Source organism: Lepus europaeus, chromosome 12 (genome assembly GCF_033115175.1).
Source record: "Lepus europaeus isolate LE1 chromosome 12, mLepTim1.pri, whole genome shotgun sequence".
Taxonomy (NCBI): Eukaryota; Metazoa; Chordata; class Mammalia; order Lagomorpha; family Leporidae; genus Lepus; species Lepus europaeus.
Window position 1 is genome coordinate 103499907 of NC_084838.1, and position 27577 is coordinate 103527483.

A 27577-nucleotide genomic window follows, 5' to 3' on the forward strand; every position below is an offset into this window, starting at 1 on the left:
AGATGGCCACAATGGCTGGAGCTGCGCCGATCCAAAACCAGGAGCCAGGAGCTTCTTCCTGGTCTCCCACGTGGGTGCAGGGGCCCAAGGACATGGGCCATCTTCTTCTGCTATCCCGGGCCAAAGCAGACAGCTGGACAGGAAGTAGAGCAGCCGGGTCTCGAACCGGCACCCATATGGGATGCTGACGCTTCAGGCCAGGGCATTTAACCCACTGCGCCACAGTGCCGGCCCCTTTTTTAATGCCATTATAGATGGAATTATTAATTTGTCAGAATATTTATTTTAAGTAAAGTTCTGAGTTTAATTTTAATATGTTAATTCCATCAACAATCTTCAGAAATAAATACAACATAATATTTAGGAGTATAAAAAGTAATTGTTATGTTAGTTTTGATTATTTTTGCATAAAATTTAGTTTTAAATTTATATTGATTTATAGAAATTCTTGAAATATTTTCATGGGTTTATTCCTAATATTTGTGACAAAGATGCCATTTTTCCATACATAGCTGTAAAATTAAACAGGATTCAGACTACACTGTAGCTATTTAGTTCTGTGTTGTCCTGCCCTCTGCTCAAAATCAAGTGTTTTCTTAACTGTATCTGTCTGCTCTACCCGTGTAGCAGCCTTATTACAGTAAGTGAACTCAGGGATTAAAATTTGTTTTTTTATTTCCATTCACAGGAGTCCAGATCTTACATACAATGGATGCTTCTCACACCAGACACTGAACGTTAAGAGATAACCTGTTTACAACCTAAGCTGCCATGGAAGAAATACCAGTAAAAGTTGCTGTAAGAATTAGACCTCTGCTTTGCAAAGAAGTTCTTCATAATCATCAAGTGTGTGTGAGAGTTATTCCAAACACCCAGCAAATTATCATTGGGAGAGACAGAGTGTTCACTTTTGATTTTGTTTTTGGCAAAAATTCCACTCAAGATGAAGTTTATAATACATGTATAAAGCCCCTGGTGCTGTCACTCATTGAGGGCTATAATGCAACTGTTTTTGCCTATGGACAAACTGGATCTGGGAAGACATACACCATTGGAGGAGGCCATGTTGGTAAGATTCTCACATTCGGCTTTATTTGAGACACCAGAGAGAAACTTGCATATGACAATATCTGATACATACTATGTACTTAGCATATTGATTAAATAATTAAAGAATGAATAGGATAATCCGTTGTCATCATGTGATCATCTTTGAAAGATTTGTGTTTAAATGGTGAAGCTTCATTAAATAATCAAATTTATGATTATATTTGAGGAAAAAAGTTCAATGCAATGTTCAGTATTCAGCCCTTGTTATTTAAAATTTTAGATTTTGAAATAAATGAGTTAAAATAAATGATTGCAACATGCCAGTTATGAATATTAAACATCCTGCAACCAGGAATTAGGGATACTAGGAGAAAAATGTTGCATGGATTAAAGTGTGTGGTTTTTTTTTGACAGGCAGAGTGGACAGTGAGAGAGACAGAGAGAAAGGTCTTCCGTTGCCGTTGGTTCACCCTCCAATGGCCGCCACGGCCAGCGCACCGTGCTAATCCGATGGCAGGAGCCAGGTGCTTATCCTGGTCTCCCCATGGGGTGCAGGGCCCTAGCACTTGGGCCATCCTCCACTGCACTCCCTGGCCACAGCATAGAGCTGGCCTGCAAGAGGGGCAACCGGGACAGAATCCGGCGCCCCGACCGGGACTAGAACCTGGTGTGCCGGCGCTGCAAGGCGGAGGATTAGCCTGTTGAGCCATGGCGCCGGCTAGTGTATTTTTTAAAAACCTAGATTTCTATTTCAAATTATTTCAGATATTGAATATTTTAGTATACAATTTCTTCTGCTTAGAATCATAGTTTAGAAAATGTGGAATCTTAGGATTTCCTGTGGCTCTGAAGGGAACCTTGGAAATCATCTCTCTTCACTGATGACTCCTGAGCATCAGCCACAGAGAGATGAAGAGCTTGTTCAGTTAGTTGGCTAGTGGTGGGTGGGGAATTAAAAGGCAAGTACTCTGTTGAATGTTTTCTCTCTTGGTGTTTTTTTAATACTAGCACCAAATTTCTGATTGTTTCACATATGAATCCTTGAATTTTGGTTAGTATTCTCTATATGTGCTGTGAATGTCAATATTTTTCATTTTCAATATTCTCAAATGTAAAATATGTTGCCCTGAGAAGCTGCTTTCATGATACATGTGGAGGTAGGGGACTTCCGAAGGGTAGCTGTGTCTTTGGGAGGACCCCTCATTCCAGCGATTGTGGGGAAGTTTTAAGTGGTACCTCCCAACCTCCCAATTATTTTTTTTTCCTGAAATGCCATTTAAGGATCTAGTTTCTTTCCATTTCCTCCCTCCCTGCCTTTCTTTCTCCCTTTCCCTTTCCTTCCGATTTATTTATTTATTTAAGAGACACAGTTACAGACAGAGAGAAGGACAGACAGGCAGAGGTCTTCCATCTGCTGGTTCACTCTCTGAATGGCTGGAGCTGAGCCCATCAGAAGCTAGGAGCCAGGAGCTTCTTCCATGTCTCCCATGTGGGTACATGGGAGCTGGATCAGAAGTGGATCAGGGATTAGAACCGGTGCCCATACGAATGCTGTTGCCGCAGGCAGAGGCTTAACCTACTATGCCATAGTGCTAGGCCTCCCAATTCTTAAAAATCACCATTTTACAGAATTGAAAGAGTACAGATACTGGATTATTTCTACCTTTCTCAATAAAATTAACCCAGTTTTTCTTGTGCAAGTTGTGACTTTTCTTGAGGATGGTAGTTTTTCTTTGTGTTTTTGATTGGCATACTTTTATGATCTTGAAGACCCAAAAACCAGGGCCAGCACTGTGGTGCAGTGGGTTAAAGCCCTGGTCTGCAGCACTGGCATCTCATAGGGGCACTAGTTCAAGTCCTGGCTGCTCCACTTCTGATTCAGTCTCTGCTAATGCACTGGGAAAGCAGTGGGAGATGGCCCAAGTCCTTTGGCCCCATGTAGCCTGGGATAGCAGTAGAAGATGGCCCAAGTGCTTGGGCCCATGCACCCATGTGGGAGACCTGGAAGAAGCTCCTGGCTTCTGGCTTCGGATCGACGCAGCTCCGGCTATTGCGGCCAATTGGGTAGTGAACCAGCAAATGGAAGACCTCTCTTTCTCCCATGTGGGAGACCTGGAAGAAGCTCCTGGCTCCTGGTATCAGATCTGCCCAGCTCCAGCTGTTGCAGTCATTTGGGGAGTGAACCAGTGGATGGAAGACCTCTCCTCTTCTCTCTCTCTCTCTCTCTCTCTGCCTCTACCTTTCTCTGTAACTCTTTCAAATAAAAAAAGACCGAAATACTAATAGGAGTTATGAAATAGTTAGAGCTTAGTGATTTAATTATAGCCATAGTGTGTTTTATTAAGAAGCCACGAATACAGTTCTAATTCTGTAAGGGAAAAATTACTAAAGTTGTTTATTGTCCTAAATATTTTTAAAATATTTATTTATTTATTTATTCATTTGAAAAACAGTGGCAAAGAGAAAGAGACATGCTATGCATGAAAGAGAGTGGGCTTCCATCTGCTGGTTCACTCCGCAAATGACCCCAAAAGCTGGGACTGAGCCAGGAGCCAGAAACGCCAGCTGAGTTTGTCACACAGGTGGCAGGGAGTCAAGTACTTGATCCATCATCCACTGCTTCCCAAGCACATTAGCAGGGAGCTGGGTTGGAAGTGGAGTACCTGGGATTCAAACTGGCCTTCAGAAATGGGATTTGAACTTCACAGCGACAGCTTAACCTTTTGTGTCTCTCTTGTCCTAAAATATTTTAGCTACTCTAAAATTCTGCATATCACAGGGAATACAGCACCAATAGGAACACTTTTTAATGATTTTTTCCTACTTAAAACATTCATGTTCACTATAAAAATAATTACAAGTGATGCCTAAGAAAGTGAAAGCTCTTCTCACACCTGAGTTTTTTGTTTGTTTTTAAAATTTGTTTAATGAGATGGTGACCTGTGATTCTGTAACTTTCCTTTTGCATTTAATATAAAATATTTTACTTCTCCTTTGGCTTATACATTTATACTTCATTCTTTGTGTAATATTTGCAGAATATGAATGGGTCATAGTACATCCATGGAAGCAGTTTGTGATTGCCTCTGACTTTTACTATAATAAAAAGGTTTCTTTATGTACATTTAACTTTGCCTATATGTTACATGAATCTACTTTCTATTGCTAATAGCACAGTAGCATAGACTGGGCAGGTTATAAAGAACAGAGGTTTAGGGGCCGGCGCTTTGGCGCAGCGGGTTAACGCCCTGGCCTGAAGTGCCAGCATCCCATATGGGTACCGGTTCTAGTCTCGGCTGCTCCTCTTCCTATCTAGCTCTCTGCTGTAGCCTGGGATAGCAGTAGAAGATGGCCCAAGTGCTTGGGCCCATGCACCCATGTGGGAGACCTGGAAGAAGCTCCTGGCTTCTGGCTTCGGATCGACGCAGCTCCGGCTATTGCGGCCAATTGGGTAGTGAACCAGCAAATGGAAGATCTCTCTCTCTTTCTCTGTCTCTTCTCTCTCTCTGTGTAATTCTGACTTTCAAATAAATAAAATAAAAATCTTAAAAAAAAAAAAAAAAAAGCCCTAGCCTGAAGTGCTAGCATTGCATACGGGCACTGGTTCAAGTCCCGGCTACTCCACTTCCAATCCAGCTGCCTGCTATGGCCTGGGAAAGCAGTAAAAGATGACCCATGTCCTTGGGCCTCTGCATCCATGTGGGAGACCTGGAGGAAGCTCCTGGTTCCTGATTCGGATCAGCACAGCTCCGGCCGTTGTGGCCATCTGGGGAGTGAACCAGCAGATGGAAGACCTCTCTCTCTCTCTACCTCTCTCTGTAACTCTTTCAAATAAATAAAATAAATCTTTAAAAAAAAAAAAAAGGAACAGAGGTTTACGTTGGCTCACGGTACAGGACAAGGGGCCACATATGCTGGTGGCCTCCTGCTGGTAGGGTTCTGAGGTGGTGCAGGGCATTGTCACGTTGCAGGAGATAGGGAGCATCTCCTTGTGTGTCTGCATGCTTCTGATCTCCTTCCCTCTTACACAGCCACCAGGGTTCAATCTCTGGGCTCTGGCACAATGGTTTTACCTCATCCTAGTCACCTTTCAGAGACTCCACCTCCAAACACTACAGCCAGCTTATGTTTTTACACTCTTAACTACCTCCCCTGGGGGGTTAAATTCAGCACCCGAAGCCTTGGGGACATGATCAGACCATATCCAAACACATGGGTTAGTATATTCCTATAGATTAGATTCCAAGAGGTGGATTTGTTGAGCCAAAGTATGCACATTTATCTAACAGTTTTTTTTTTTTTTTTTTTTTGACAGGCAGAGTGGACAGTGAGAGAGAGACAGAGAGAAAGGTCTTCCTTTTGCCGTTGGTTCACCCTCCAATGGCCGCCGCAGTAGCGCGCTGCGGCCAGCGCACCGCGCTGATCTGATGGCAGGAGCCAGGGACTTATCCTGGTCTCCCATGGGGTGCAGGGCCCAAGAACTTGGGCCATCCTCCACTACACTCCCTGGCCACAGCAGAGAGCTGGCCTGGAAGAGGGGCAACCAGGACAGAATCTGGCGCCCCAACCGGGACTAAAACCGGGTGTGCCGGCGCCGCAAGGCGGAGGATTAGCCTAGTGAGCCGCGGCGCCGGCTATCTAACAGTTTTATTAATTAATTTACTTGAAAGGGAAAGTGACGAGAGGGGGAGAGACAGACAGAGATCTTCTATCCGCTGGTTCACTCCCCAAATGCCTACAGCCAAAGCTGGGCCAGTCTGAAGCCAGGAGCCAGCAACTCTACCTGGGTCTCTGAAGTGGGTGACAGAGACCCAAGTACTTGGGTCGTCACCTGCTGCCTCCCAGGATAAGCATCAGCAGAAAGCTGGATGGGAAGCAGACCTGGTACTTCATCTCAGGCATGCAATATGGGATGCAGGCATTCCAAGCAGAGCCTTAACCTGCAGCACCACACGCCTGCTCCAGAGTATTCACGTTTAAAATGCAGATGGAGGGGTGGGCATTGTGGCACCGTGGGCTAAGCTGCCTTTGGGATACCCACATCCATTAGTGCAGAGCCTGGGATTGAAGCTTGCCTCCTCTTCCATTCCAGCTAGTGCATACCCTGGGAGGCAGCCCCTGCTACCCACATGGGAGACTCAGGTTAAGTTACAGGCTCCCGCCTTCAACCTGGCTCTGTCCTAGCTGTTGTGGGTATTTGGGGAATAAACCAGCAGATGCAAGATCTCTCTGTCTCTGTGTCTGTCTGTGTATCTCTCTGTGGCTTGGCATTTCAAATAAATAAAAAGTTTTTAACAACAATTTGCAGATACTGGACACTGAGAGCTACCCTCTGGGAAGGCTATGTCAGGTTATATTCCCACCACCACTATATGAAAGCTGATTGCTGATATCCTTGTCACTTACTGATAATATAGATTCAGACATTTCCCCCAGCTGACAGGTGACAAATTGTATTTTGTTGCTTGAAACTGCATTTATTTCCTGGTATATTAATGAAATTAGTGAGTTTTCCATTTCCCAGATTTTCTCTATGGGATATTATAGATACCTCTGTACCCCTCATCTGGTGTTTAATTGTTGATCATGCAAATAGTGTTGATTCTCCCCAATGAATATTTATTAAGCATCTATAGTATTTATTTTTTAAAGATTTAATTATTATTTTAAAGGCAGAGCTATAGAGAGGCAGAGAGAGAGAGAGAGAGAGGGAAAGAGAGAGGTCTTCCATCCGCTGGGTGGAGCAGCTATGAACCAATTCCCATATGGGATGCTGGCACTGCAGGTGACAGCTTTACTTACTATGCCACTGTGCCAGCCCCTGAAATTTTACTTTTTAATAATTTTTTTTTAATTCTTGTGCTTTGTTTTCTGTTGAAGTAAGGAACTCAGTAGTCTATTCCGACTAGTCTAGATTGCTTGTTTATACTACAGTTTGAAAGGGTTTAGACTTCTATTATTGGCTAGTTCCTAGAAACTCTAAAAAAGGAATCTTCATTTTCTCACTCACATTGAAAAACCTTACCACTTCTTTTACTTGCCATGCGATGGCAGTCTTGCATTTTAAAAATAGGCAAAAGTCTGTCCCAGTTGCTCCTCTTCAGTCCAGCTCTCTGCTGTGGCCCGGGAAGGCAGTGGAGAATGGCCCAAGTGCTTGGGCCCTGCACCTGCATGGGAGACCAGGAGGAAGCACCTGGCTCCTGGCTTCAGATCGGTGCAGTGTGCTGGCCATAGCGCCACTTTGGTGGTGAACCAACAGAAGGAAGACCTTTCTCTCTGTCTGTCTGTCTGTCTCACTGTCTCTCGCTGTATAACTCTGCCTGTCAAAAAAAAAAAAAAAAAAAAAAAAGCAAAAGGCAGCCATCCAAGTTACTAGACATTCAGATTCTTAGGATGGTTGTTGCCAAAAATCTAAATCTTAGTAACCTTCAGCTCGGAAGCAGGTTGTTTTTAAGGTTCATTGTAAGCCAAACTTTGTTCCTTGGCATGTGTTTTCCTTGAAACAATGCTTAAAATGGTAGGCAGGTTTCCTGAACTGGCTTGCAAAAGCTTATTAACTCTCAATTTCTCTATCACTCTATTTGTTTTAAATTTTGTCTTTATCTTGTACCTTTTTTTGTTACTTAGAAACATTGTGGTAAATATTCCCATAAATACAACTATACATAACACAGAATATACCATTTTAATTAGTACCTTTATGTGTACTGTTCTGTGACGTCAGATTTACTTGCTGTCTTCATGTGGTCATCACCATTGTTTCCAGAATGTTTCATTACCTAGACAAAAGCTCTGCACTCATCAAGGAGTGATTTCTCCCTACTTTCTGTCTCTGTGGACTGGTGTATTCCCAGTATCATAGAAGTAGGATCTCTCAGCTGGCACATTGCAGCATGTATCAGAACATCATTCTTTTCTATAACTTAATAATATTCCATTGTGTGTATATACCACATTTTATTTATCCATTCCTCTGTTGCCAAACACTTGGTTTGTTTCTTTTGCTTTTAGGAATGATGCTGCTGTGAACATTGTGTACTAGTATCTATTTGGGTCCCTTGTTTACATTTTTAAAAATAAATAAATTTATTTATTTATTTTACTTGAAAGGTGGAGTTACAGAGAGGGAGAGGGAGAGGCAGAGGGAGAGATTGCCCATGTGAGATGCTGGTGCTGCAGGCGATGGCTTAACTCGCTATGCCACAGCACTGGCCCCTTCGTATACACTTCTGTTAAGCTGCTTTTAACTTTTTAACTGTTCTCGAAGCAAGGTGGGGCATAAATGTTCTCTCGTAATGTCATTGTGCTAGTGTGTGTTTCAGGTTGTGGAAGCTGTGGGCTCAGCTAATGATGGAGAAGGGAGGTGTGGTATGGAGAAGTTCCTGCACTGAGGCCTAGACCTGGGCAGGGCCCACCACTCTGCACCTCTCTTCTGCACATGTCATCTGTCACCCTCAGACTCCAGCTTGGTTCTCTGCCCTCTCTCATCCCCTTCTACCCTCGTGCTTACTGTACTTTTCTATCCCCCCAGAAATTTCAGAACAGGTGTTCTTGGCTATGTTTAAGGAACCATAATACGAGGACTTTTTTTTTTTTTTTTCCTAAAGGGCTCTTGCTAAGGAAAATGAATTGCACTCCAGTGATTGGCATCTCACCTGACCATTCCCCAAGAGAATATGAAATAGGTTGAGTTTACGTGGGTCAGTTTCCCACTGCTTTGCAGCCTTTTCTGTTTCAGAAATGACATATTGTCTAAAACCTCCAACAGTTTTATCACAGTGGCTCCTCCTAGTAGGGGGCCCTTAGTGAACACCCGAGAGATAGTGTGGATTTGAGCAGGGGCAGCCTTTGATGTGTAGAGACTTCTTTATGGGCCTAGGGCCACATTCTTGCAACTAGTATTTAAGGAGCAGTAACTCAGTGGATTGGGAAAGGTGAAGAATTTATAAGGTGACATGGTCTATTTATGGAATAAAATGATACTCCCTATTGTTTGATCTTTCATATTTAAGTAGGTGTTTCTTTTTTTTTTAAAGATTGTTTATTTATATATTTGAAAGTCAGAGTTACACAGAGAGAGAGGAGAGAGAGAGAGAGAGAGAGAGAGGTCTTCCATCTGATGGCTCACTCCCCAATTGGCTGCAACGGCAGGAGCTGAGCCAATCCGAAGCCAGGAGCCAGGAGCTTCCTCAGGGTCTCCCACATGGGTGCAGGGGCCCAAGCACTTGGGCCATTCTCCACCACTTTCCTAGGCCATAGCAGAGAGCTGGCTTAGAAATGGAGCAGCTGGGACTCGAACCGATGCCCATATGGGATGCTGAAATTACAGGCAGCAGCTTTACCTGCTATATCACAGCACTGGCTCCTGTAATTGCTTTTTTATTCATAGATCCTAGACATCTATTTAACAGTAGGTACATGGTATATCATTGTTAATCAGCCATTGTTCTGATGGCTTTATTAGGTTTTTTGGAATTTTTTCAAAAATTACAATAAGTCTTTCCTGATCCTTATATAGCATCTCTGAGTACATCCATCCATAGGTATTCTTTTTTTCTTAAAACTTTAAAAATACATATATTTAATTTTTTAAAAAATTCCTTTTTGAGAGAGAAGAGAGAGCTCACATCTGCTGGTTCGCTCACCAAACGCCCACAGTAGCTCCCAACTGGGATCAAAGCTGGGAGCCAGGAACTCAGTCCAAATCTCCCAGGTGGGTGGCAGAGATTCAAGTACTGGAGGCACCACTGGCTGCCTTCCAGGGTGTGCATTAGCAGGAAACAGTGAGGACTTGAATCCCAGCACTCCAGTTTGCATTGCAGGCTCCCCAGCTGGCATCTTAATTGAGCAGACGGTTGAAGGACATCACTTGTGATGGGGCCCACTTCTCCCTTTGCCACTCTTTCTTAAATCCTCTCTTCAGACTTTAACCTCCACTGCCACGGAAACTTCACTTATCATGCATTAGTCATAAATGATCCTTACTTTGCTAAGTCCAATGGCAAATTCTCATCTTTTATCTAATTGGACCTATTGGCACATCAGACATATTTCTGCTGGTTTCCAGGCCACCACTTAACTGGTTTCCTCCTGCCTAACTGGTGGGCCTTCATGTTGTCTTGCTGGCCCCTTCGTAGTGAACCCGTAAGTGAAGGTGCTGTACAGCCCCGTTTCCATGGGCTTTTCTAACCCTCTGCTTTCTCCCTGGGTGATCTCCTCCAGCCCTGTGACATTAGATCCCATCTGTGTATAGCTGACCCCCGTCCCCCCCTCCCCATACTTCTGACTACTGGTTTGAATTCTGGACTTATGGATCCAACTGCTTATTCAGTATAAGGAATGCCTAGTGGACATTTCAAGTTTAATTCATTAAAAACTGAATTCCTGCTGTTTCCTCTCAAACCAGCATGTCATCTGCTCCTCCCCATTTCTGTTGATGGCAGCTCTGGTGACCCAAGACAAAACTTTTGGGTTGTCCAGGACTTACCTTTTCTCTCACATCCCACATGCAGTGTGTCAGGAAACCTTAATGGCTCTCCTTCAACAGAAATGCAAATCCAGCAGCCATCTTGGTGTGAGCCACCATCATGTCTACCCCCCGATTCCCTGTACGAACCTCCTAAGTTGTTGCCCCATTTCCATCCTACAATACATAACAGCCAGAGTGGCTTTTTAAAATCTCAGCTAAGAATAACTTCTTGCTCTTCTCCAGTGGCTCTCATCTGACTCAGAATAAAACCCAGGGGAAGGCATTTGATGTAGCAACATAAATCACCATTTGGGATACTCCCCACTGCCCCAAACGGATTAGTTTGACACCCAAGTGACTCTGCTTCTGATCTAGCCTCCTGCATCCTGGAAGGCAGCAGATGATGGCTCAAGCACTGGGATCCCTGCCACCCCAATGGGAGCCCCAAATTGACTTCTGGGCTCTTGGCTTTGGTTTGGCCTGGTCTTGACTATTGCAAGCTCTGAATTAGCAGGTGTAAGTGACTGTTTCTCTTTCTCTCATACACACACATACAGGCACACACTTTCAAATAAAATAAAAATAAATTAGAAATTTTTAAAAAAGAATGAAGCCCCAAGTGTACAGTCCCTCTACCAGGACCTGCATTATGTGGCTTACGTCACCATTCTGACCTCATCTCCTGCCACTCTGTTCTAGCCACACTGAGCTTCTTGCTTATGGATCACACATCACACCAGTTTAGTGCCTTTGCCTTGGCTGTTCCCCCTTGTCTGGGCTCCATGGCCCCTTTGCCTCCTCTTTCAAGCATTTGCTCAAATGTCAGCTTTTGAATGGTGCCCACCGTGACATGTCCTCTCAACATGCAGTCCCACTTCCTGTGCTGCTCTCTTAATAAATTCTTCAGGCACGCTTGCAACCTTTTCACATGTCATGTAGCTCACTTATTATTCTGCTTTGTTATTGCCTCGCTGCAGTAAAATCCCATGGGGAATGGATTTGTTTCCCCTGATTTTTTTCACTGATAGTTCCCAGGGTCCTGGGATAGTACCTGAACATGGTGGTATAAGAAAAACATATTTGTTCAATGAATGTATGACTGAATTCAAAGGGGAGGCACACAAAAGTTTTTACCTATGAATTTCATAGTTATGGTTTTAAAAAATCTATAATAGAACTGTAAGAAAAGAAATTCATTAATTGTAAGTTTTGCGTTGTAGCTTTTCTTACAGTTTAAGTTCCAGATGTGATTCCTTTTTCTAAAATTTCAGCTTCAGTTGTGGAGGGTCAAAAGGGTATCATTCCTCGAGCCATCCAAGAAATATTCCAAAGCATCTCTGAAAATCCTAGCGTTGACTTTGATATCAAAGTGTCTTACATAGAGGTTTACAAGGAAGACCTAAGAGATCTGCTAGAACTGGAGACATCCATGAAGGATCTTCACATCCGAGAAGACGAAAAGGGAAACACAGGTAAAGGAGCCTATAGGTAGACCTTAATGCAGTTTTAGAGATATTCCAGTAATTTAAAAAAAAAAAAAAAACAGGTAAAATGTGTTTACTTTTAAATGGATTGTTTATTGAGTATCAATCAATGAAGTTATTGAGGTGAAAAAGTAGGAGTTCGTACTAGTTGGTAAGCTGGGTTATTTCTTTTGTAATTCAAAATATTGGTTTCGTACATTGCCCCTCTCAGGTGAGACTTTGCTAGAGGCTAAATTTGCTTTTGTGTGTGTGTGTGTGTGTGTGTTTTCTTCTCTCAGAGCTACCCTGAGGTTAGGGGTGGCTTTGCCTTTAGATGTTCATCCAGTTGTCCCAAAACTCTTCTGTCTTCCTCTCTGCTTTCTCCCAGTTCACCTTTTTAATCCCTTTTTTCTTTTTTTAATTTGGAGTTCATATTTTTGCTTCTCCATTGTTGACGTTTCTCTGTCCTTTGTTGTGCTGCTCCAGGTCTGATTTTCTTTCTTTTTTTTTTAATTAATTAATTAATTAATTTTTTTCACAGGCAGAGTTAGACAGTGAGAGAGAGAGAGAGACAGAGAGAAAGGTCTTCCTTCCATTGGTTCACCCCCTAAATGGCCGCTACGGCCGGCGTGCTGTGCCGATCCGAAGCCAGGAGCCAGGTGCTTCCTCCTGGTCTTCCATACAGGTGCAGGGCCCAAGCACTTGGGCCATCCTCCACTACCCTCCTGGGCCACAGCAGAGAGCTGGACTGGAAGAGGAGCAACCGGGACAGAACCAGTGCCCCAACCGGGACTAGAATCTGGGGTGCCAGCGCCACAGGCAGATGGTTAGCCTAGTGAGCCGTGGCGCCGGCCATCCAGGTCTGATTTTCTAAGTTAGCAACCTGCTGTTCTCATTTGGTTGAAAATAGAAGGAAGTCAGAATGAGAGAGGCCAAATGCAAGATTTTTGTGTTTTTTGGTTTTTTTTTTTTTAGATTTATTTATTTATATATATGAAAGTAAGAGTTACAGAGAGAGCGACAAAGAGAATCTTCCATCTGCTGGTTCACTCCCCAGATGGCCCCAATGGGTAGGACTGGACCAGGTGAAGCCAGGAGTCAGGAGCTTCATCCAGATCTCCCACATGGATGCCAGGGGCCCAAATACTTGAACCATCTCGTGCTGATTTTCTCCAGCCATTAGCCGGGAGCTGGATTGGAAGTGGAGCAGCCAGGACACAAACTGGCCCCTATATGGGATACTGGTGATGCAGGTGGCAGCTTCATCTGCTATGCCACAAGTCTGGCACCAGATGCAAATATGTTTTTTTTTTTTAATTAATTTATTTATTTGAAGGAACTATAGAGGGAGAGAAAGAGACAGAGAGGTCTTCCATCTGCTGGTTCACTCCCCAAATGGCCACAACAGTCAGGGCTGGGTCAGGCCAAAGTCAGGAACCAGGAGCTTCATCCAGGTCTCTCACGTGGGTGCAGGAGCCCAAAGACCTGGGCCGTCTTCTACTGCTTTCCCAGGTGCATTAGTAGGGAGTTGGCTCAAAAGTGAAACTGCTGGGGCCGGCGCCATGGCTCAACAGGCTAATCCTCCGCCTAGCGGCGCTGGCACACCAGGTTCTAGTCCCGGTCGGGGCGCCGGATTCTGTCCCGGTTGCCCCTCTTCCTGGCCGGCTCTCTGCTATGGCCCGGGAAGGCAGTGGAGGATGGCCCAAGTCCTTGGGCCCTGCACCCCATGGAAGACCAGGAGAAGCACCTGGCTCCTGGCTTCGGATCAGCGTGGTGCGCCGGCCGCAGTGACCATTGGAGGGTGAACCAATGGTAAAGGAAGACCTTTCTCTCTGTCTCTCTCTCTCTCACTGTCCACTCTGCCTGTCAAAAAAAAAAAAAAAAAAAAGTGAAACTGCTGGGACTGGAATCAGAGCCCATATGGGATGCCAGCACTACAGATGGCGGCTTAACCTGCTGTGCCACAGCATTAACCTCCCAAATGCAAGTATTTTAAAGAATAATTTCTACTCTTCTGATTTAAGAGTTAATAGATTTCTCATAGAAAATTTTGAAAACAGAAAGAATAAGGAAGAAAGTTAAAGATCATCTTCAATCCTAGAACCTGGAAATACCAATTTAAAAATATTTATTTGTGTGTGTGTGAGAATGCGAGCAAGCACACCCACTTCTGTCTGCTGGTTTATTCCTGAAATGGCTGCCGCTGGTGGAACTGGGCTGGGCTGAAGCTGGGAGCTGGGACCCAGGAACTCAAACCACGTCTCCTGATGGGTAGCAGGGACTCAGTTACTTGAGCCTTCACCTGTTAACTCTCGGGGTCCTCATTAGCAGCAAGATGAAGTCAGAAACTGGAGCTGAGTATTGAACCCAGATACTCCAACATGTGACATGGGTATCCTAACCATTATACTTAATGTCTGCTCCTATAAATGCCAATTTTTGACTGTGTCTCTTTCCAGATTTATTTTTCTGTATTCACATCCTTTTAAAAAATATTTATTTATTTATTTGAAAGAGTTACAGAGAAAGAGGGAGAGAGAGAGAGAGACAGAGAGACAGAGAGATCTCCATCCTCTGGTTCACTTCCCAGATGGTCTCAATCATTAGAGCGGGTTAGACCAAAGCTAGGAGCCAGGGGCCTTTTCTAGGTCTGCCATGTGGGTGGCAGGGGCCCAAGGACTTGGGCCATCTGCTGCTGCTTTCCCAAACCATTGGCAGGGAGCTGGATCAGAAGTGGAGCAGCTGGGACTCAATCCAGCACCGATAAGGGATGCTGGCACCGCAGGCAGTGCTTTACCCACTATGCCACAATGTTGACCCCTGTACACATAATTTTTAAAAAATGTAACTTGCAACTCTACCTATAGTTTTGTATTTTATTTTTCACCTAATAACTATTTATATTGTGAGCTTTTTCATCACATATTTTTCAAACTTATGGGTCTTCATAGTAATATGGTAATGAATTGATGTGCTATAATGATTTATCTAATATTTCATCATTGGACATTTAGGCAGTTTCCAAGTTTTAATCATTATTAATAACATTGCAGTGACTGTTCTTGGATGTCTGCATCGCCTAGAAAATATGTAGTAGAACTTTCCTGGAGATCCTGTCCAAGTAATGATTTCCATAGGAAATTTCCTAGCAATTAGAAAAGTAAGATGGCTATGGCCTTTCATATGGTAGCCTACAGTGGGGGCAGTAAGTTTTGCCTCCTTGTAACCCTGTGCTTAGAAGCCCTGGAATTCCTAGATGTTTGAAGAAATTGGTTTTTGCTGTTTTTCAGAAAGAAAGTGAACATGGTTATTTATGATCTTATTTGATAATATTAGTTTATCTCTTCTGGATAGAATTCAGACTGATGTTTTAAGTTTCTATATCTTATGGAATGTAATTATTGAAATGTTTTTATCTTTTTTAAAAGTTAAAACATAATGCATGCTTATTTAAAACATCAGACAGCACAGAGGTATGTACACTACAGTATCCCTCCTGATAAACTTGATGGTCAAAATATTCCAAAGCTGATAGCAGTCTTGCACACATTTTGGAAGGCTTCATCAAACTATCTAAAGACAAACTGCCATATGTCTTCCTCATGGCCCACTTAACCCAAGTGCATTTGCTCGACATCCCGCTTGAGGGCCTCCCTGAAGTCGTGCTGCCCACTCTGGCTGCTGCTGCCCAGGCAGCACTGCCTGAGAAACTTGTTTTACACTTGTTGATTTCTGGGCCCCACTTCTCAGAGATTCTGACTTAACTGGTCTGAGCTGGGGCTAGGACATTGACACTTTCTCTTTTATAAAGTTACTGAGTGATTGGCAACTGGGTTTGAGAACTGAATTTGCTATGGTATAGCCTAACATTAGAAGAAATTTAATGATAATTTTACTTTGGATTTAGAATTACACTGCCATATTCTATAAACTCTGAAATTGCAACATGGCCTATTTGCAATACAGGTACTTTAGGACTTTATTAGCTAGGTTGTTAAAGTGTCAAAATGGAAGTAATGTAAGTGAAATATTTCTTTTTCAAAGAAACAGCGAGGTGATAGGCTCTGAGTGAAAAGGAAGCATGGTATTGTGATTTGAGCATGGAGTCAGAAGTGTTCCTGCTCTGATCCAAATCTCAGAGCCACCTACTCCTTGTGAACAATGTAGGTAGTAAGCTCAGATTATTTTTGGTTCTTTTCCTGCCACTGAAATGGAAACGTTTTTGCCTTTTTTTGTGTGTGTTGCCATCTCATCTGTTTACCTTGAACTCTGATATGATGTTTTTAAATCAATAAGCAACTTTATTTTTATTGGATTTTTCATTTGTCATTGATTATGACTGTATAGTACCAAAAAACCCCAAAGCTGAGAATGATTTGAATATTAATAAAACTACAAAGAAATTAATTTTTCAAATTTTACCACTATTTTGAGTTATCTATTTTCTTTTTCTTTTACTTAGTTGACTATAAATCAGAATATTAGAATAAAGTTTTTTGTCACTTTTAAAGAATCGAGTGTGTGACTTGAAAGAAACTAGATTTTTAAAAAATTACATTTTTTAGAATTTAACCATCAAAATGAGTGCTGCTAAAATAGTTTCTTTGGGATAATATTTAAAATTTTTAAATTATGGTGGTATTGTTACTATTGTTGGAACTGCTATTGGATTTTTAAAGGGTGCTTCTTGACTGGGCTGGTTAACAAATGAGTGTTGTGTGGTTAATTTAACTCTACTGGAGTTTGATGAACACCTGGTTTAAAAGCTTGCTGTTGCTATTTTAAGTGATTGTTGGGGCCAAGGAGTGCCATGTGGAGAGTGCAGATGAAGTGATGAGTCTTTTGGAAATGGGGAATGCATCCAGACATACAGGTTCCACCCAGATGAATGAGCACTCCAGTAGATCACATGCGATTTTTACAATCAGCATTTCCCAAGTTGAGAAAAATATGGAGGCAACTGAAGATGGCTCATGGTATCCTCACCGGCATATTGTCTCAAAGTTCCATTTTGTGGATTTGGCTGGATCAGAAAGAGTAACCAAAACAGGGAACACCGGGGAGCGGTTCAAGGAATCCATTCAAATCAACAGCGGCTTGCTGGCTTTAGGAAACGTAATCAGTGCTCTCGGAGACCCACGCAGGAAGAGCTCACATATCCCATACAGGGATGCTAAAATCACCCGGCTTCTGAAAGATTCCCTGGGAGGCAGTGCCAAGACTGTCATGATCACGTGTGTTAGCCCTTCCTCCTCGGATTTTGATGAGTCCTTAAATTCTCTCAAATACGCCAACAGAGCACGGAATATAAGAAACAAACCCACCCTGAACTTTAGCCCCGAGTCAGACCGCATGGACGAGATGGAGTTTGAGATTAAGTTGCTGCGAGAAGCTCTGCAAAGCCAGCAGGCTAGTGTCAGCCAGCCAGGCCAGATCCATCGAGAAGGGACTCCTGATAAAAACAGGATCCATTTTCTGGAGGAGCAAGTGGCTCAGTTACAAGGAGAATGTCTGGGCTACCAAAACTGTATAGAAGAAGCCTTTACCTTCCTGGTGGACTTAAAAGATGCTGTCAGACTAAACCAGAAGCAGCAACACAAATTGCAGGAGTGGTTTAGCATGACGCAGGAAGTCAGGAAGGCTGTCCTCACGTCGTTCCGGGGAAACCGAGGCATTGGGAACCTGGAGGAAGGACCACAGCACATTACTGTCCTCCAGCTGAAGAGAGAGCTTAAGAAATGCCAGGTATTTAGACATCACTTTATGAGTGACTTCCTTACGTTTATTTGGGCGAGGGAATTCTAAGAGGTATTTTGGAATTCTGGAAGATTTGTTAAAGTGTTGTGTGCCAAATCACACTTACCCTTCCTTCTGTCCTCTCTGTTCCTGTGGCTTCCTCCTCACAAGTCATACCTTGCTTGGCTCCTCCTTTTTTTCTTCTTTTGGTTAAAATGTATTTTAACTTGTTATATTTATTCAATAGAGCCATGTAGAACTGGATGTTAGTTTAGAGAATGATAAGGAATACATTTTCAGAAACAAAATTAAGTTACACTTTCCTCAGTTTTCTCCCTGTTTGGGTCAATGGTTCTTTTTTTTTTTTTTTTTTTTTTTTTTTAGATTTATTTATTTATATGAGAGGCAGCGTTACAGAGAGGGAGGGACACAGAGAAACATCTTCCATCCACTGATTCACTCCCCAAATGGCCACAACAGCCGGAGCTGGGCCAATATGCCTTTTTTTTTTTAAAGATTTATTTCATTTATTTGAAAGAGTTACAGAAAGAGGTAGAGTGAGAGAGGTCTTCCATCCACTGTTTCACTCCCCAGATGGCCGCAACAGCTGGAGCTGTGCCGATGTGAAGCCAGGAACCAGGAGCTTCTTCCAGGTCTCCTACGTGGGTGCAGGGACCCAAGGACTTGGGCTGTCTTCCACTTCTTTCCCAGGCTATAGCAGAGAGCTGGATTGGAAGAGGAGCAGCTGGGACTAGAACTGGCACCCACATGGGATGCCGGCACTTCAGGCCAGGGCTTTAACCCACTGCACCTCAGCGCCAGCCCAGGAGCTGGGCCAATCTGAAGCCAGGAGCCAGGAGCTTCTTCCTGGTCTCCCACGCAGGTGCATGGGCCCAAGCACTTGGGCCATCTTCTACTGCTTTCCCAGGCCATAGCAGAGAGCTGGATCGGAAGTGGAGCAGCAGGGACACCAACCAGCCGGTGTCCATATGGGATGCTGGCGATGTATGTGGAGGCCCAACCCATTATGCCACAGTACCAGCCCCAGGGTCAGTTTTTTTTTTTTTTTTTTTTTTTTTTTTTTGACAGAGTGGACAGTGAGAGAGAGAGACAGAGAGAAAGGTCTTCCTTTACCATTGGTTCACCCTCCAATGGCCGCTGAGGCTGGTGCACTGCGGCCGGTGCACTGCGCTGATCAGAAGCCGGGAGCCAGGTGCTTCATCTGGTCTCCCATGCGGGTGCAGGGCCCAAGCACTTGGCCCATCCTCCACTGCACTCCTGGGCCACAGCAGAAAGCTGGCCTGGAAGAGGGGCAACCGGGACAGAATCCAGCACCCCAAGTAGAACTAGAACCCCGTGTGCTGGCACCGCAGGTGGAGGATTAGCCTATTGAGCCGCAGTGCCGGCCCAATTGTTCTTGATAGAAAAAACTACAGCAAAACAAAACTATTCCTTGGATTTGGAGTACAGATTTAAAAAAAAAATCAATGTATTTGATAATATTTAATGAATATTGCTATTGTGTGTATATGTATATTATATTTATATTGAGTTCAGAATCACATTTCCCTATGTTTCATTTAAAAATATTTGTATTTCAAAATTTTTTGTTGTTTTTATGATTTCATTTTATTTGAAAGTCAGAGAGACAGAGTTCTATCTGATGGTTCACTCCCAAATGCTTCTAATAGCAGAACTGGCCAGGCTGAAGCTAGGGACTTTTTCAGGTAATTATATTCTTTGCTACACCAAAATTTAACAAGCTGAAATGTACTAAGTTTACTTGCAGTGTGGGATTTGAGACATTTTGTTTACATTAAGATCTAAAATTACATTAAAATCTTCTGGTTTCTATCTTGTACTTTAAATAGGTCTTTTATCTATACATGATTTTGAATCATCATTAATCATTTGGAAAATATTTGCTGAGTTATGCAGATATTCCAAATGTTGAAACATTTCACTACACAATATCCAGGAATCATCTTTGTTAATGTCATCAGGAAAGTCTTTAGGTATTAGAAGCTGTCAAGCTCACAGTGGCAGAAGTGTTTTCCAAACTTCAATTTTTCCATGAAATTAAAATTTTATCAGTTGTAACAAATATTGTTAGCTGTTTTCCTTGCAATTATTGGTTTTCATTTTTTTAATTAATTAATTTATTTGAAAGGTAGAGTTACATAGAGAGAGAAAGAGAGAGAAGGAGAGACAGAGAGAGAGCTTCCATCTGCTGGTTCACTGCCCAAATGGCTGCAGTGGTTGGGGCTGGGCCAGGCTGAAGCCAGGAGCCAGGAGCCCGGAGCCTCCTCCGGGCCTCCATGTTGGATGCAGGGGCCCAAGGACTTGGGCCATCCTCCGCTGCTTTCCCAGGAGCATTAGCAGGGAGCTGGATGGGAAGAGGAGCAGCTGGGAAATGAATCCTTTATGGGATACTGACACTGCAGATAGTGGCTTAACCCATTGTGCCACAGCACCAGTCCTCTGGGTTTTCATTTTCAATGTCTGCTGTATATGCAAATCTAAATAACCATAGTTTATCATTCTTTACAGTGAAACTCCATGAAAAAGTGGAGCATTCAGCTTGTAACTCAACAATTGTACATTGTTTCCCACACAAAGTATCTCCTTTAGTACTCAGCAGAAATATTTTGTGAATACCTTCCATTTTGTCACACAGAATACCAAAAAACACATACTCAAGAGTTGAGGATGACAAATTTTTTTGTTTGTTGCATCAAGACATTCTGAAGGGAAAATGGCACTTGTTTGTATGGTGAGTGAACAGCAGTGAACAACTACTAGAACAGTTTGGTGTCACTGCCTTTATGTGTCCTAAGGAGCTAATGGATTTACCTACCATTGCTTTCACACCATTTGGTGCAAATGTCATCATGGTGAAAAAGGCAAATATCATCTTAGTATGGTTTGAAAATGGTTTTGATATGGACACCCTGAAAGGGCTTAAGGGATGTACTGAAAGGGTCTCTGGAACCAGCTGTGAGAGTGCTGCTCCTTTCTGTTTAACATTTAAATATGAGCATTAAGGTGATACTTCTAAAATTATGAGGATTTTTTTTTGGAAAGGTAATGATTGTCCTACTTCTTTACTCATTAGTATAAGAAAGTGGTGGTACAGGATGTATAGGTAACTGGTAATTTGAATTTTGGGATGCACATGGGAGTTGGTAATGGAAAGCTCTTTTCCTTCGTGATCCTAAGATAGTTGAAATTGGAAGCTCATAAAACCCACTGCTTGGAGTTGGGTGAGTAGTAACTCTCTGTACATGTTGGAAACTTAATTTTTAAACTTGCTCTGCTTTTTGTATTCTAGATTATGGCTTCCTAAAGATAGAAAGTCTTGTTGGAAAAGGTGTCAGGAACAGATCATTTGGAGGAATGCTAGATTGCAGAAAGGATCAAGATTTCTTAACTGCAAGACACATCAGAACTTTGAAAATGCTCAGGAATATTACAGCTCTCAAAATGACAGACATCACAGTCAGTGTTTACCAGTTTTTTAAAAGTGGGGGCAAGCTTTGTTTCATAGCTTAAGCTGCTGCTTGAGATGTCTACATCCCATATTGGATGAGTTCATGTCCATCCCAGGTTCCCAAGTCGTGTTCCAACCTCCACTTCCTGTTTAGCTTCCGGCTTATACACACCCTGGGAGGCAGCAGATGATGTCTAAGGTAGTTTGGGTCTTTGATACCCATGTGGACATTGATGGAGTTCCTGGCTTCTGACTTCAGTAAGGCCCAACTCTGGCTGTTGCCAGACATTTGGGGAGTGAACCAGTGGATGGAAGATCGATTCTCTCTCTCTCTCTTTCTCCTTTTCTCTTTCTCATATATAAAAATAAATAAGCATTAAAAATTGCTTAAAAATGCATTCCCTCATTTTGTCTGGAATCTCTCAAGACAAGTAATCTTGTATGTCTCTTTTAAAACTGGCACCTATATGAGATGCTGCATCCCAAGCAGTGACTTAACCCACTGGGCCACAGTGCCCACCCCTAAAATTAAGTAGTTTTTTAAAAGATTTGTTTATTCATTTGAAAGGCAGAGCTGCAGAGAGGCAGAGGCAGGGAGAGAGAGCGAGAGCGAGAGAGAGAGAGAGAGGTCTTCCATCTGCTGGTTCACTCCCCAGATGGCTATAATGACCGGAGCTGTGCTGTTCCAAAGCCAGGAGCCTGGAACTTCTTCCAGGTCTCCCACGTTGGTGCAAGGGCCCAAGGACCTGGGCCATCCTCCACTGCTTTCCCAGGCCATAACAGAGAGCTGGATCAGAAGTGGAGCAGCCAGGACTCAAACTGGTACTCAAATGGGATGCTGGCACTCCAGGCAGTGGCTTTTCCCTCTATGCCACAGTGCTGGACCCAGAATTAAGTATTTAATAGTCATATAGATTATACAACTGTATCACAATATAAGGATAATTAGGATTATGTGTTTCCTGCTCATTTGATAATTTAAGGATCCCAAGCAGAGAAAAGAAGAAACTTGTTGGGGTGGGCATTTAGAATAGCAGTTAAGACTCTGGTTAAACAATGCTCACATCCCAAATCAGAATCCCAAATTAGCTGGTTCCAGCACTGACTCCAGCTTGTGCTAATACAGACCCTGGGAGGCAGTGGTAATGACTCAAGTAATTGGGTTCCTGGCACTGATGTGGGAGACCTGGGTTGAGTTTCCAGCTCCTGGCTTCAGCCCATCTCATCACCTGTTGCTGGCATTTGGAGAGTGAACCAGTTGATGGGATCTCTCATTGTCTCTTAGATCAATCAGTCAATTAGTCTTACAGTAATTCTAGCAAACTTGTAAACATCTTACTGAATGTTCTTTAGAACCTAAGTAACCAGTTTTCATTTACAGAAAATAAAAATCAGGAAAATATTCATGTCTGTATGGCAATTCCTATATTATAGCAATGATAGTTTATCTTTGCCTTTCTTAGAAAGAAGCCAGTAAAAAGTTGAAAATGCAAAGGATGAGAAAATATAAGAGACATCAACAAGCTTTCATCAGATCACTGTCTCTGTGGTAGTATATGGACTCCATTGAGTATTTTCTATGTAAATATCACTTGTGCCTTCTTTCCCTCCTAGTGTGCACTCGCTGCTGATGAAGTCGTCTTTAATCAGAAGGAACTGGAGGTAAAGGAACTCAAGAATCAAGTGCAGATGATGGTACAAGAAAACAAAGGGCATGTTGTATCTTTGAAAGAAGCACAAAAAGTGAATAGATTGCAGGTAGGGTTTCTTGATCTCTGTAGATTGAGTTGAAACAGTACCTAATTAGACAGAGTCACATGTTCAGTGATCAATGGAAGTGCTTGCAAAGTATGTTTCAGTTGAAGAATTTGGAACATAGGCTCCTGAAAAAGCTATTACAGTTTTTCCCCTAGATCAACTTAAATTTTTTTTTTTATTGTTAGCTTGACTTTTGTTTCACAGATATAAAAATAACACCCAGGAACTTAATTTAAAAAGTACATTTTGGTTATCTTTCTCCAAGCTTCTCTGTTGTTTGCCAAGGTTCTAGGCAATGTGATACTGTTAAGAATTAGAAAGTAAACATACAACCTAAACTTTTAAGTTTATTTTCCTTTTACAACCCATGTGTATTTTTCTCTTTGGTCAAATATTTCAAATTCCCTATCTAAGCTTTCCTATTGCTAACGTGGCTATGTCTGCAGTATAACATAGTATGTCCCTAAAAATACTACCTGGCTGTGATTATTCCTACTCCTAAATATTTAATGTCATTTCAAGCCTTCAGCTTCCTATCAGAGAGGAACTAGTGCTGATTTTGACATATTTTATTTTTGTTCTCTTCGTAGCCTTTCTTTTCTTTCTTTCTTTTTTTTTTTTTTCTTTATTTGGGGCTGGTGCCATGGCTCACTTGGTTAATCCTCTGCCTGCGGTGCCGGCATCCCATATGGGCGCTGGGTTCAATTGCCAGTTGCTCCTCTTCCAGTCCAGTTCTCTGCTGTGGCCTGGGAGGGCAGTAGAGGATGGTCCAAGTACTTGGGCCCCTGCACCCACATGGGAGACCAGAAAGAAGCATCTGGCTCCTGGCTTTGGATCTGTGCAGTGCCAGCCATAGCAGCCATTTGGGGAGTGAACCAACGGAAGGAAGACCTTTCTTTCTGTCTCTCACTGTCTATATCTCTACCTGTCAAATAAAAAAAAAAAGATTTATTTATTTGAAAGTCAGAGTTACACAGAGAGAAACAGAAAGGCAGAGTGAGAGAGAGAAAGAGAGAGAGAGAGAGAGAGAGGTCTTCCAGCCACTGGGAACTTTTCAGTTGGCTGCAATGGCCGGAGCTGGGCCGATCCAAAGCCAGGAGCCAGGAGCTTCTTCCAGGTCTCTCACGTGGGTGCAGGGGCCCAAGGACTTGGGCCATCTTCTACTGTTTTCCCAGGCCATAGCAGAGAGCTGGATCAGAAGTGGAGCAGCTGGGACTTGAACCGGCACCCATATGAGATGCCGGCACTGCAGGCAGCGGCTCTACCCGCTATGCCACAGTAGCCTTTCTAGTTGTGTAATAAATTAAAAACATTAACCAAAATGTATGCAAAACCAAATGGATTGTTGAGTGATTTATCACCAAGAGAACAACTGGGTAACCACCCCCAGGTCCAGGATCACAAAGTTCCAGCTCCTGAGAAGTCCTCAGTGCCTGCTTCCCATCTTTATCCTGCCCTCCTCAAAAAGAGCTGCTTTCTTGATTTGTGTGGTGATCATTTCCTTGCTTTTCTTATTTTCCATCTCACTATGTACCCTTCAACACCATAGTTTTTGGAAGTTTTATAAATTTACCCTGTTTATATTAGTCAGTATGTGGTTTCTTGATTGAAATTGTAATTAATATATTTTATATATGATAGTGGCTTACTTAGTTTAATAGCTATATTGTGTCTCACTGTATGATTATACCTCAAGTTTATTTTCTGTTCTGTTGATTGACATTTGTGGGCTTTTCCTGTGTATTTTCTTATTATGGACAGGTCTTTCAGATTTGTGCCTGGGGTTGAATTGCTTGGTCATAGGGTAGATGTAAAGTCTTCAACTTAAGTAGATTAACCTAGCCTGTTTTTCAGTTTGTACTCCACACATTAGCTGGATATTCCCACTGCCATATATGCTTGCAGACATTTGTTATTGTTAATTTTTAAATTGTAGCCAAGCTGGTAGGTATGTAGCCTTATTTTGTTATCGTTTTGGTGTGTATTCCCTGATGACCAGTGATTTGGAGCAGTTTTTAGTATTTTTTTGACTATTTGATAGCCTCTTTTGTGAATGCTAGTTCAAGTCTCTTTCTCGTTTTTTCTATTGTCTTTTAGATTAGTTTGTAGAAGTTTATTATATATTCTAAGGTGTGAGCTCGCTGTCAGTTATGTGATTGTAAATACTTTTTCTCCTTCTATGGCTTTTTACTCTCAGTGGTATTTTGATGAAAGGATTTCTTACTGAAATGAAATGGAGCAATCTGTTTCTTTATGGCTAGTGATGTTTGTTCTGTATTTAACATATGTTTCCTTTCCCCAGCCCTTTCCTGTGAGGTTGCTTTTCTATATTATCTTCCAGGAACTGTATTGTTTGGCCTTTCAGGTTTAGTTCTAGTGTCCTAGAATTTTGGCCATGGGGAAAATGGGCCATCCTCCACTGCACTCCCGGGCCACAGCAGAGAGCTGGACAGGAAGAGGGGCAACTGGGACAGAATCCAGCGCCCCGACCGGGACTAGAACCTGGTGTGTGAGCGCCGCAGGCAGAGGATTAGCCTATTGAGCCACAGCGCCAGCCTCAATTTACTTTTAATCTTTTTATATCTGCTTTAGTTTTTCTTATAAGCAGCATATGATTACTTAAGTTGGCCGGCGCTGTGGTTCAATAGGCTAATCCTCCGCCTAGTGGCGCCAGCACACCGGGTTCTAGTCCCGATCGGGGCACCGGATTCTGTCCCGGTTGCCCCTCTTCCAGGCCAGCTCTCTGCTGTGGCCCGGGAGTGCAGTGGAGGATGGCCCAAGTGCTTGGGCCCTGCACCCCATGGGAGACCAGGAGAAGCACCTGGCTCCTGGTTTCAGATCAGCGCGGTGCGCTGGCCGCAGCGCGCCGGCCGCGGCGACCATTGGAGGGTGAACCAATGGTAAAGGAAGACCTTTCTCTCTGTCTCTCTCTCTCACTGTCCACTCTGCCTGTCAAATAAATAAATAAATAAATAAAAATAAAAATACTTAAGTTTATCCTGACAACCTCTACTTTTTATTTAGATTATTTGATTCCTTTATGAATTTAACATAATTGCTATTGAGTATTTTACATTTTTCTTTTTCCTTCTTAACTTAGAAAATGTACTTTCACTCTTTTTTTTAAAAGAAGTTTTCCTAGACAGTATTTCATGCACCCTTGACTTAATAAAGTCTAATACTGGATGGTATTTGGACTCTTTTTCCAGATAGTATAAAGACTCCATTTACAACTTCCTGGCTTAAATGGCATTGGTATCATATATCTTGATAATCTGGATACATGATTTAAAAAAATAAGTTTGCACTTTTATTGATCAATTTTAACACAATGAAATTTAAGATTTTTTTTTCTATTTAGATATTGTAGTAAATATGACATATTAAGAATGACAGGAGTTTTTTTATTTATATAACTTTGTGCTTATGAAACACAGACTGACTTTAGAGCTTTCTGGACTGAAGATATTTTGGATGGGTTACATAAAAAATTCAGACCCATCCCCAGGCCTGTCAGCTAGCTGTCTTCTCTTTAAAGCTTTGGGCTTGCTTTCCCCAGGAGTAAAGACTCACTTGACTGCACCTGTGACCACTCTGTATCCTTTGCCGCACCCTCTGCTATCTACAGCTCTTTACTTTTCAGCTTTCTTATCTCATGCTACTTCAGTTTCGCTCAGAAAGTCCACACTTTCATAGAGCACTTTGTGTTGGCAGAGCAGCCAGTCAGTGGATGTGGCATTGTCTTTGAGTATTGGACCTCTTTTGGCTGGATTTGTGCTGCTTTCTATTCAAAAGGTTTTACCTCTGAGAACAATCATAGTGACTTGTGCACCCAAGGAGGCTAGTCTTTGGGTAAAGGAAGTTTGTGTTGTTAATGGTAGTTGTGACTTTGGTCAATGTAAAATTAATTTTTATATTAATCTACACATGTACTGAGGTTCTCTGTCAAATTTTCATTTCTCTTCTACAAAGAATGAAAAAATAATAGAACAGCAACTTCTTGTGGATCAGCTGAGTGAAGAACTAACAAAACTTAACCTGTCAATGACTTCTTCAGCTAAGGAGAATTGTGGAGATGGGCCTGATGCCAGGATCCCAGAAAGGAGACCACATACTGTGCCATTTGACACTCGCTTGGGGCATTATATTTATATTCCATCAAGACAAGATGCCAGGAAGGTAAAGTCCAGACGTTAATATTTTTCTCATTTTGAGATTAAAAAGATCATATAGAATGTAATATTACATAGCATGTGTAGAGTCTCAGCATTTTTGTTTGGCTTTATGGGCTTTCCCATATACCCTTTCTTTTAAGCATGCTTCTTTTTGATAAAAAATAATAAGAGATTGTATAACTATACTTAGAAGACATAGTTGGGTCAAGACGCTGTGTATACTTCATCAGGGATGAAGCTATGATTTGCTGTCGTATGTTCAGGCATGACTGAGTTTGACACTTTGACATTTTTTCTTCCTTTAACCATTCAAAGTTGAGATGAGGTTGGAGGGTATTTATTTTCACTTATTTGGTCTGTCCTATTATTTTTAAAATGACATTTATGTATTCTTCAGGCTTGCCAAGTTGACATAATAAAGATATGGTGTAACAAA

General features: G+C 42.4%; 1 protein-coding gene across 4 annotated transcripts in view; it reads left to right on the plus strand.

The window, feature by feature from the left end:
* Positions 1-27577, plus strand: part of KIF27 (kinesin family member 27) — a 95076-nt gene that overhangs the window by 4001 nt on the left and 63498 nt on the right. For 2 of the 4 annotated variants that reach the window (XM_062208638.1, XM_062208639.1), the window contains exons 2-6: positions 689-1069; positions 11791-11991; positions 16769-17727; positions 22823-22966; positions 26939-27145. In XM_062208638.1, coding sequence (XP_062064622.1) covers positions 772-1069; positions 11791-11991; positions 16769-17727; positions 22823-22966; positions 26939-27145 — 1809 coding nt within the window. In that variant the 5' untranslated portion in view covers positions 689-771. The remainder of the gene's footprint in view (positions 1-688; positions 1070-11790; positions 11992-16768; positions 17728-22822; positions 22967-26938; positions 27146-27577) is intronic. The other 2 variants (XM_062208640.1, XM_062208641.1) reach the window with 2 other exon arrangements.